The sequence below is a fragment of the Notolepis coatsorum genome, assembly GCF_963971535.1.
Source record: "Notolepis coatsorum genome assembly, chromosome: 16".
Lineage (NCBI taxonomy): Eukaryota > Metazoa > Chordata > Actinopteri > Aulopiformes > Paralepididae > Notolepis > Notolepis coatsorum.
This window is the reverse complement of record NC_140180.1, coordinates 8,132,187-8,144,331: the sequence shown is the minus strand read 5'-3', so window position 1 is coordinate 8,144,331 and position 12,145 is coordinate 8,132,187. Positions and strand designations below refer to the sequence as shown.

Sequence of the window (12,145 nt, the reverse complement as noted above, 5' to 3'; positions counted from 1 at the left end):
CAGGCTATCTCTTATTTAATTAAACTAAACAGGGCTGGCTGATTCTCTCCGAAATGATTGGCATGCCATTGAAATAACGTGATTAGCGTTAGAGTGGCGCTTCAGCGCGGGCCAATAAAAAGGTAGCGTGCGGGAGAGGGGCGGGACACCAGCGGCCAACGGACCAATACAATGGCAGCGTGCGGGAGGGGGCGGGACACCAGGAAGTGTATGAAAGAGAGCAGTACTGTAGCTGTGTTGTTTTGGCAGAACGTCAGCCTGTGAAGAAAACCCGACAATATTAGATTAAAGTTAAACCAGAGACTATTACATCAAACCACATTAACACTCACGTGTGTGTGTGTCCGGGACTCTGTGTGTGTGTGTGAGCAGAGATGTGTGTGTGGCTTCTCCTCCTGCTAGTTGGGACCATCGCTTCACCTGCTGCCGCCAGAGGTAACGCTCATTAACTAACCTCGTTACTCGTTGAGTAACACGTTTTTCTACAACTCAAAGTTCTGACCTATGTAACTCTGTTACGTTAGCACTAAAATAAAAAAGTAAATCAGACACTTCAGAATGTCATCTTTCAAAAGAGACCAGGCTCATGCATGTGATATAAGTATAAAGTATGTCGTTTTGGTTTGCAAAAAAAGTATGCAGTCCTCAAAAATGAACTTTTTGGGGGGCCGCAGGTTAAGAGGTTAATTGACGTTGTTGCAACAGTTTGCTGCGAACTTGAACAAACGTTTTTACCAACTGGACTAGTTATCTAACAACCGGGACTGTTATCTTATATTTACTACTGTAATAATTAACAACAACTTTACCAACCAGAAAAAAACTAAAACAAAAGGCTGGCTGCCACAAAACAGTCACATCTAGAGACCTCAAAACCTACTCTAGCGAGGCCTTCAACCTTGAACTGGAGAGTCAAACTGGTCAGATGAACTCAATGGTACACTGGTTGACGAAACATGGCTTGGTTTCAAAACCAAATTCTCAGCAATACTAAACGACATGGCCCCCCTAAGAACCACCAGGGTAAAAAATCGCGCTGAGCCGTGGATGCACTCCGAAATACTGGCCGCTATGAAAACCAGAGACAAAAAATGCTCTGAGTTTCGTAAAAGTCAGTCAAAGCTTACTAAAAGCACGAGCAGTGAACTCCAAGCCCACGTGACTGAACTCAAACTAGAAAGAAACAGACTAAGAAACGACGTAAACTCCATGATCAAAACTGCAAAAAAGAATTTCATCAATGACAAAACTGAGGAAAACAAAAACAAACCACGTGAACTTTGGAAATTACTCAATAATCAACTAGGATGCAGTAAAAAACTTAAAACCAGATTCTCAAACATAAACATAAAAACTGACAACACGCTCATCACAGACAAGCTGGATGTAGCCAATTACTTAAACATTTTCTTCACAAACATAGCCACAACACTGGTAAACAAACTACCCTCCCACTCAGGGCTTTATGGGGTAGAACACATAGTAGCTTACTACAAAAACCTAGGGGTCCGCAAGGACGACTTCAAGCTGGAAATGGTAACAACAGATGAGGTACTCAATAAACTGAGCGCCCTCCAACCTAACAAGGCCACTGGCCATGACAACATCCCCTCCAAATTCCTCAGAGACTCAGCAGCCGCCATCACACCAATCATCACACACATAATAAACCTCTCCATAAAACAGGGACACGTCCCCAAGGACTTCAAAATTGCGAGGGTGACCCCTCTGCACAAAAAGGGCAGCAAATTAGACCCAGGCAACTACCGCCCTGTTTCTATTCTCACCTCCATCTCGAAAGTCATGGAAAAAATAGTCTACGAACAGGTCGAAAAGTACCTAGCGGAAAAAAATCTAATCTACGAATTCCAATCTGGCTTCAGAACATCCCACTCCACTGACACATGCCTTCTCTATTTGAATGACCACATCAAACAAGAGGTGGACGCAGGCAAATACTGCGGCATGGTCATGCTGGACCTACAAAAGGCCTTTGACACGGTTAATCACTCCATTCTGATTGACAAGCTAAAAGCAATTGGTTTTGATAGTCTATCAGTGAGCTGGATGCAATCCTACCTTGAGGGGAGGGAACAGATGGTGGAGGTAAACGGTACCCTATCCCCCCCCCTCACAGTGAGCTGTGGTGTTCCACAAGGAAGCATACTAGGACCGCTACTGTTCCTAATTTATGCAAATGACATGTCGTCAGCTTGTGACTGCAACTTGTTCCTGTTTGCGGACGACTCAGCCCTGCTGGTCTCTGACAAGAACAAGTTACAGGTTGAAAAAACCCTCAGCTCGGAACTAGGCAGAATCTGCATATGGCTCGCTGATAACAAACTATCATTACACATGGGCAAAACAGAGTCCATTCTCTTCGGTTCAAATAACAAACTCAGCAAGACCGACGGCTTCTCAGTTACAGTGGGTGACAATATTGTCACAAGGAAAGATGAAATTACCTACCTGGGTTCCATCCTAGAGGCTAATCTCTCCTGTGACAAAATGGCATCCAATGTAATAAAAAAAGTCAACCAACGAACTCGATTCTTGTACCGGATCTCCTCTCTGGTAAACAAGAACACCCTGAAGACTCTGGCAGGAGCACTCATTCAGGGATACTACGACTATGCTTGCACCTCATGGTACCAAAGCACCTCAAAGGCGCTAAAAACAAAATTACAAACATCTCAAAACAAACTGGTCAGACTACTGCTTGACCTTACTCCTAGAACCCACCTCACCCCTGCCCACTTCGACAACCTAGGATGGCTTAGAGTAGACGACAGAGTACAACAACTTGCAATGGGCCTGGTCTACAAGATACACTACACGACCAAGGTACCCATGTACATGTCAAAATACTTCCCAAAGGTCAGTGAATACCACGATCACAACACCAGAGGGAGCTCCACAAATCATGTTAAACCCAGATTCGGCTCAAATAAGGGACTAAACACGTTTCGCAATTATGCCACATCAATGTGGAACGCCCTACCCAAAGCTGTAAAGGAATGTGGATCACTACCCACTTTCAAAACCTCTCTCAAGGGACACCTACGGGAGACTGCAATTCAACACTGGCCCCTGTAAATATCCTAACCCAACCCCCTCCAATGTACAGTCATTTACCTAGTATGGTTTTGTCAATAGTTCAATGTACAATTGTGTTTGTTTGTACAGTGTCTCCTCCCCCCCCCCCCCCAATGTACAGTGTTACTTGTTTATACAGTGTGCCCCCCGCCCCCCCCCCCCCCAACCACCTCCAATGTAAATTACCCAGTATGGTTGTCAATATCCCAATGTACCCAACCCCCCCCACCCAACCTCCTCCAATGTACAGTTTCTACGTCAAATGTATATACTCCCTTTTCTTGACTCCTTCTGTATCACAAACAGTACTGTATTTGCAAATCTGGTATGTCATAAATGTATAGATGTAGCAGTACTGACTATCTGTATGTCATGTATGTCATATATGTCTATATGAATTGAAAATGGGGGACCCTGATGGAAACAAGACAAACGTCTTTCTCAGGTCTGCATCCCCTTAACAATTGTATGTATTGAGCCGTACTGTATTGTACCCATTCTGCAATCTGTTAAATAAAGTTTTCATTCATTCATTCATTCATTCATTCATTCAGACCAGGTAGCTAGCTTGTATATATTCTCTCCCCACCCACCCCCTCCTAATGTACAGTCCTCCCCATCATAATGTATATATTCTCTCCCCACCCACCCACCCCCTCCTATTGTACAGTCTCCTCCCCATCATAATGTATGTCATAAATGTCACTATGAATTGAAAATGGGGGACCCTGATGTAAACAAGACGAAAGTCTTAATCTTGTCTGCATCCCCTTAACAATTGTGTGTATTGAGCTGTACTGTATTTGACCCATTCTGCAATCTGTTAAATAAAGTTTCATTCATTCACTGTATTATCTAGTTAACTATGGTTGGTACTGTAATATTAACCACTTTACCAACGGGACTAGTTAGCTGTTATTTCGTTTACTGTTGTAATATTAACCAATACCAACCAGACTAGTTGGCTGTTATCTAGGCCTAGGGTTAGGCAATTTCAGATAAATTAGCCAGAGTGAGCTTTTTATCCAAGGTGCTTTGGGATGAATTTAAAGGCACATTTTAGCTCACCTTTAACCTGAATTTGAGCGTTCTGTTGTGAGGAGGACATGTGATAATCTAGCTGGTAGACTCCCAACCTAATACATGCTCAACCGCATAATATAAGTTGAGTGAAAACAAATGACAGCCAAACAGGCGTGACTTAGTAATTTTTTTGATCCACTTTTTCTCCTCCTATTTTTCTGTTTTTCTCCCATCCCAATTTAGTTATGCCAATTCCCCCGCCCCTTCCTGGTCGTTGCTCGCATGTGCCCCCCACTGGTCGGTCTAGGGAGGGTTGATAGATACTATCGCATGTCCCTTCCGATACATGCAGAGTCAGCCAGCCACTTCTTTTCACCTGCCAGGGCGAACTCTCATTGGTGAGGTGTAACGTGTGGGAGGTCACACTACCAGGGGAGGAAACTAACTTTTTGGCTTACCAGCCAACTGGCGAGTATCTGATTTTTTTTTACCAGACAAACTGATTTTTTACCAGCCAAAAAAAATCGCTAATTGTGATAATTACTTCTTCGTACGTCTTCGTCTAAATTGATTTTCAATCATAGTAAAAATCACACCGTGTCTCTACTCTTTAAAATATTTATTAGCATAAAACATTAATAACAGTCTCTACTCTTCACAATATTAGCATACATGTATTAATCACACTGTCTCTACTCTTCAAAATATTAGGATATCACATATTAACATGAAAGAGGGAACTATTCTGGACTGGGTTGGGCTGAACTAGGCAGTGAAAGATGCTGGGCTGGGCTGGACTAGGTTGGACTGGGTTGGGCTGGTCTAGGTTGGACTGAGTTGGGCAGTGAAAGAACCAAGCATTTCACTGTAATGTAATAGCTAAATAAAACAACTTGACTTGTTACATTTGCACTCTGGTTGTATGCCAAATGTATTCTGGTTGTACTGTACTTGTGCTGTAAGATGACAATACATTGGAACCGAATCGACAACGGAGCTCCACAAATCATGTTAAACCCAGATTCGGCTCAAATAAGGGACTAAACACGTTTCGCAATTATGCCACATCAATGTGGAACGCCCTACCCAAAGCTGTAAAGGAATGTGGATCACTACCCACTTTAAAAACCTCTCTCAAGGGACACCTACGGGAGACTGCAATTCAACACTGGCCCCTGTAAATATCCTAACCCAACCCCCTCCAATGTACAGTCATTTACCTAGTATGGTTTTGTCAATAGTCCAATGTACAATTTTGTTTGTTTGTACAGTGTCTCCCCCCCCCCCCTCAATGTACAGTTTTGCTTGTTTATACAGTGTGCCCCCCCCCCCCAACCACCTCCAATGTAAATTACCCAGTATGCTTGTCAATATCCCAACGTACCCAACCCCCCCCACCCAACCTCCTCCAATGTACACTTTCTACGTCAAATGTATATACTCCCTTTTCTTGACTCCTTCTGTATCACAAACGGTACTGTATTTGCAAATCTGGTATGTCATAAATGTATACATGTAGCAGTACTGACTATCTGTATGTCATGCATGTCATATATGTCCTGATGAATTGAAAATGGGGGACCCTGATGTAAACAAGACGAAAGTCTTTCTCTGGTCTGCATCCCCTTAACAATTGTGTGTATTGAGCTGTACTGTATTGTACCCATTCTGCAATCTGTTAATAAAGTTTTCAATCAATCAATCAATCAACGCTAGGGGTTCAGCAGGTGTATTCTGAATGCCAAGTATGACAACATCACCGTTGTGAAGGCCATGGGCGAGTGGTGATATGGGGGGAAACCCGGTAATAATAAAATGTCACTCGGCTGCATTTAAGCAAAGCCGCTCAGTATAGTCCACTATGTTGAACGCGCGTTATGGTAGCTTGTTACATGCTAGGTAGCTAGCCGGCTAATGCTGGTTGACTTGTCATTCTCATCCGACTCGAAGGAGACGTGTCGTGTGCTGTTGTTCGCCCCCATGTCAGACCGCACTGATATCCGAAAGCGACGACTCTACATGCAATTATTTTCATCCACTGATGTGTTTTTGTCTAAGTTTGTCTACGTTGTCAAGCCGGTGGCAGGAGTCTGTAGGTCCACGCGCAGTGATCTGTCCACTTCCCCTAGATGGGCGGCATCTTCTAGAAAATGAGTGTTCATTGGAGGAGCTTAGAGCGCATCTGTACAACGATGATGTTCATTGGTTATGGTTGGGTTATTATGAGGCGCAAATGGGAGGAATCAAGGGGGGAGTCAGAGTTCGGCTTGTGCCAGTGAGCGAATCAGCAGATTGCAGAATGATTTTTTTGTTTTGTAATTACTAGTACTCGCCAGACTGGCGAGTGCTCTTCATGAATTACTCGCCAAATGTAAAAAATACTCGCATTTGGCGAGTAAAGTGGCCTAATTTCCTCCCCTGCACACTACCCTCCATCTCCCTTCCTTGCTGTGCAGGCGCCCTGACCGACCTGTAGGGGTCGCTGTTTACAACGACCAGATTACCACCCCACCGGCTTCCCTCCCGCTGACTCTGACAATTGAGCCAGTATGACGGCCGGCCAAGCCGGATCCGATACCAGTGTCTCTCGCGTTGGTGACGGGCGCTTAGTCCGCTGCGCCACCCAGCTGCCTGCGTGACTTCATTTAAAGACGTGACAATTACGTCTTTGTTATCAAAAAGTTGCATTTCCTCAAACTGAGCTACGTGATTTGTGACGTGAATGCAGGTGACTTCCCAGATCACATTGTAAACATGTAAAAAACCCTCACAACACAAGGCCCTCGGGCCAGATGGCATCACCAGGGTACTGTGGGCATGTGCGGATCAGCTGGAGCGGCCTGCTGGAAGAAAGGGTGTCAAGTGATTCTAGAGAAGCAGAATCTAAAGTGCTGGAGGACGATGATTTTCTGTTCGAAAAAAGTTAACCCTTTTGCCTGCATGTTGTGGTGTGGATTCAAATATTTTGGTTTGAAGACCCAGTTTGCTCGGAAACTGGCCACAACTCTGACCACGGCACTTATGCTTGTATAGCTTTGTATCCACTATCACTGGCAAGTATTTCATACAACTTTTAAAGTCCAAAAATCGGAACTATCCTTTTATGTTGCCCCCATTTGGAGATCATTGTTTTTTTGGCTTAGTTATGGTACTTTTTCCTCAACCGTATACTTATATAGGTTTGGTCTACCAGCTAGATCAGACATAAAACCTACCAACATGTTCTTTGTCTGGAGAGCTCAGCCGCATCGGACCCCCAAGAAACTCTGCTGGATGACGTCACGTCGCCCAGAGAGCAGACCGAGTCCAGTAAACTTTAGACACTATTTTCCCAACTATTTCTTCTGCTTTCCTCGAGTTAGGCTCCACTGCAGTTGAAAATAGTGGCGGAAAAGTTGTCTGCATTTCACTGGAGGTCTGCTCTCTGGGTTATTTTAGCCGTTGTCTTTATTTGTGTATATTGGTCCAGGTCATTGATTGGCTGAAGTCTTAGTGCTGCTTGGTTATTGGCTGTTGTTGTATAATCTGTTGGTGTCTGTTAAAAACGGTAGATATTAATTCTGTAAGATGTGTTTTGATTGGCTCAACCAGGGAGGAAGAATGTTCTGTTCATCATGGTGGATGACCTGAGGACATCGTTGGGTTGCTATGGCGACACGGTGGTCAAGTCCCCCAACATCGACCAGCTGGCATCTAAAAGCCAAGTGTTCTTTAACGCCTATTCTCAGGTCAGAACCTAATTTAACACCTACTTAGGGATGCTCCGATATTGATATCGGATATCGGCCCCGATATCACTAAAATAGCTGGATCGGGTATCGGTAATACAAAAGAAAAAATATCGGAATTATTTTATTTCTTTTTATAATCAGAAATAACTTCAGTGCATTTATATCTGTGTTAATTTGTTACATTTAGTTTTCACTAAGTTAGGAAAGTAATGTTTTAAGTCAAGCCTGATGTGGCCTTGCACAAAATAATGATCCCAGTCTCTTCCACACAGTGAGGCATACAGTTTATTAATTGAACAATGGGTATTTACATTGACATTTAGCTGACGCTTTTATCCAAAGCGACTTACAAGTTCTGTACAACAAGTCATCAGGAAGGGCACAACTCTATCAGCTGAGTAACAATGTTCATCAAAGTGTTGAGTGCTACAGTGTAGGTTAGTATACTAGGACAAGCAGTGGTGCAGTCGTAATATATGAACTGCCCAGATGCCACGTGCACGCGCATACATGTTCCCTCGCTTGCGCACAGAACAGATGATTATTATTTTTTTGATCCACTTTTTCTCCCATTTTTCTATTTTTCTCCCATCCCAATTTTTCATATCGTCCAATTCAACCCCCCCTGTCTTCGAACGTTGTTTCTTGCCTCCCACAAGCCGGCTGCAATGTGGACTAAGTCATACATAGCACGAGTCCCCTCCGATACTCGAGGTAACAGCCGTCGCATCTTTTCACCTGCGCGGCTCGATCTTTCAGCGTCGGGGGTCTGGGCTTTGGAGGGGCCCCGCCCCCGTCGCTTCTTGATTCTACTGCGCAGGCGCACCAACCGACCTGTAGGAGTCGCTGTCCACAACGCCCGATCCCCACCCTTCAGTTTCCCTCCCCGTAATACGGCCAATGTGTATTACTGTGGACGACCAGTTAAACTGAAAGCAATGTGGAGAGCGGGGCTCGAACAGGAGGCATCCTGTTCGAGCCTAGTCTCCAGCATTTGTTGCGAGCGCCTTGCCCACTGCGCCATGTAGCCGCCCCAGAACAGATGATTATTATGCATAACAATGTTTTAAATGTAATTGTAGTTACAATTTCTTTAATTGAATTAACTTAAACTAGAAAAGTAAATACAAACTAAATTAACAATGTAACTTAGTTTACAGAAGGACAGTTTCCTTCAGACTGAAGCACAACTTAATATCTCATCCTTCCAGTCGGGACCACAGATCAAGCAAACCCCCACCAATTGGTACAGGGCTTGTATTTTGGTTTGGCTCTTCTCGTTGTTATGCTATCGGTATCCTATTATTATGCAAAGTCTAGGTGATAAGTGCCGGCCGGGTACTTGACGCACGGCGAGTCCAGTGACAATTGTGAACGCATTTTTGTCTGCGTGCGTGCACATCCGTGCGCGATTGCGCGCACTTCTGCTCAGCGAACTACTAGGACGGCGTCTTACCCAGTCCTATCACCACTGCACCACTGAGGACAAGTGCATGACAGTAAGGTTAGTTAGGGTTAGATAAAAAAATGTATTTCAGTTTCAGATAATGGTATGGGTATCGGAACGGTACTCTGTATCGGCCCATACCCAAAGCCAGGTATCGGTATCGGGACTGAAAAAGTCAGATCAGTGCATCCCTACACTTACTTAGCCCTAACTAACTCTAACCCTATACTAATTAACTAACTAACTCTAACCCCAGCGATTCCGTTATCCAGTAATTTCTGTTTTTACCGGGAAAATCTGTTAAATCCTACATATTTAAAGCTCTCCGTCTCCGGTCATAATTTCTCGTCAAAATAATTCCCTCTTATTTGGTTACCAAGTAATATACGTCTACTGAAAGACAAGTACTTGTTTTTGCCACTGAAACTGAAGTTTTGTGCTCAAATCCCGTGAGTGCTTAGGTCCATGTAGCACAAGTAACGGCTAGCCACAGCTTCATCACGTGCACCTGTATCGATAGTAATAATTAACGTTACATTATCTCCACTCTGTCTGCATATATATATATATATATATAATTATGAACACTAGCAAAGTGGGTGCCATGTTGAAATGGAAACCATTGTTTCTATGGTAGCTGTATTCAAACACAACAAACCTTTTGTGAGAATGTTACTCCATAAAATCCTCCCCACAGTCTCAAGCTCCAGCTTCTACCGTTTGTTTTCCTGCTGCTCACTCACTCGCACCTCACAGGATTTCAGTTAATTAAGTTTTATTGGCATAAAGTATATTTCAGTATATGCCAAAGCTTTGGTAAGTCAATAATTAATCAATACAAATAAAGAAGAATATAATAAGAAAATTAAGTAATAATAACATTCACAATGTAAAAAAATGCTAGAGGTTAATGTAACTTAATATGAAAAAAAAAAACAATATTGATGAAAGTATACATACTTGATATACAAATATTGTCAAACAAATAACCGTAATATTGAATTATTCAAATAAATCAAGATCTAGCAAACAGAAAAAAATTGTTGTACAGGCTATGGCACATAAATACATATTGGGCAGCGGTGTTAACTGCGTTATGCTCACCCATCAATATTAATTTGATGAAATCAGGAACTTTCCTCACAAAATCAACTCTGTTTCTCTCTGACCCCCCCCCCCCCCCCCCCCCCCCCCACAGCAAGCAGTATGTGCTCCCAGTCGCGTGTCGATGTTAACAAGTCGTCGACCAGACACCACCCGTCTGTACGACTTCAACTCGTACTGGAGGGTGCATGCTGGGAACTACACCACGCTGCCGCAGTACTTCAAGTCCCGAGGCTACACTACCCTGTCAGTCGGCAAGATCTTCCACCCCGGTGAGAGTTACTCTGTTCAGGGTTCGCACAAGGTTCTTGAAGTGCTTAAAGTGCTTGATTTCTTTACCAAAAAAATTTGAGGCCTGGAATTCCTTAAACAGCCAATTTTTTAACTGTGCTTAAAAAGTCATTGAAATTCAAATCAACCATTCGCATTGAAAGTTTTGTTCATCCATGATAAACATTTTCTGAATCAAGAAATATATATATTTTTATTTAAAGTGTAACTAATTCAAGTTCAAGTTTCTTTATTAGTTGTCATACAGAATACTTTTATATGAAATGCTTTTTTCTGTTCTGCTCCTGAGAGTGTGCTAGATAAAAATAGACAAGTATAAAATAGAAAGTCAAGTACTTTAACGAGTGTAAACAAAAGTGTTCAATATACATATACAACACAGAGTAAAAAAAATTATAATAATTAGTTACAATGCAGAAATGGGATGAGGTACAAATTAGGGTAAGGTGCAATGAGGTATGAGTTGTAGTGCAAATCTCTTTACCAATAAATATAGTGTGTTAACACATTGATTGCCATGCAGTATGCCCATCATTATACCCAGTCTGCCACTGCTGTAAGCCTATGGAGATTTCCTTCTTTGCACGGCTATAACTTTTTAAATATAGCTATATCTGCATTACTATGGCCCATTCAACATTCCGGATGTGGGAACGTTATATTTTTTCATTCATACATTGTTGTGTTAATACCGTCGAGAATATAAGTGTTTTTAAGCTTTTCTGCTGTAATTCCAAAAACGCTAGTTATAGGCCCTGACGTATAATGATAGATTATCGATTGGCGTTTCTTTCCTATACACGCTATATAAAAAAATTCAAATGTATATGATCGGTATACATTATGCTTCATCATGCGTGAAGGAAAGGGGGGGGGGGGGGGTCGTTTATAATTCCTTGATCGTCAGTAACGGCTTTATTTAGTATGGGTTGATATATTGATCAGACTGATTGCAAACAAAGAAATGGACAATCGGGCTGAAAATAACGTTCGTGTCCTCTTACCGTTCGCCGATGAGACTGGAGGAAAAATATCCCAATTATTTGACGTCGATCTCCTAGATCCATTTCCGGTTTGTATGACGCAATAAACGCCGAAATCATATCGATTATTGCATTTCGAAATAATGCACTCGAGCAGGGTTAGAAGTTAAGGGCTTTTTTTGCCCCCCTTAATTGATTTTCAGGTGCTTTTTTTTTTATTTCGGGAGCACTGAATTTTTATGATAAATTAACATACAAATTATAAAACATTGTTGACACTTACCATATGCCATTTTGTGGCTGCAGCTGTCTTGGTGGCGCAAAGCGCTGTATTTTTATTTTACAGTCTTCGTCTCTGTTTGATAAAGTGTCTGTCTCCATATATAGGGCTCTACGCTAACCTTTTTCCCAAGGAGCACATACATACTAAATACAATTTAAATAATAAAATCTAAATAAAAATTTAGGAG

The 12,145-nt window shown here is 42.5% G+C and overlaps 1 protein-coding gene across 2 annotated transcripts in view; it reads left to right on the top strand.

Annotated features, from left to right (window-relative positions):
• The first annotated feature begins 224 nt into the window (after positions 1-224).
• ids (iduronate 2-sulfatase) overlaps positions 225-12,145 on the top strand; it is a 70,429-nt gene continuing 58,508 nt past the window's right edge. For both annotated transcript variants that reach the window (XR_014620610.1, XM_084331219.1), the window contains exons 1-3: positions 225-435; positions 7,711-7,847; positions 10,496-10,673. Coding sequence is in view for 1 of the 2 variants with exons in the window: in XM_084331219.1 (XP_084187345.1) it covers positions 375-435; positions 7,711-7,847; positions 10,496-10,673 (376 nt within the window). In the remaining variant the exon portion in view is untranslated. The remainder of the gene's footprint in view (positions 436-7,710; positions 7,848-10,495; positions 10,674-12,145) is intronic.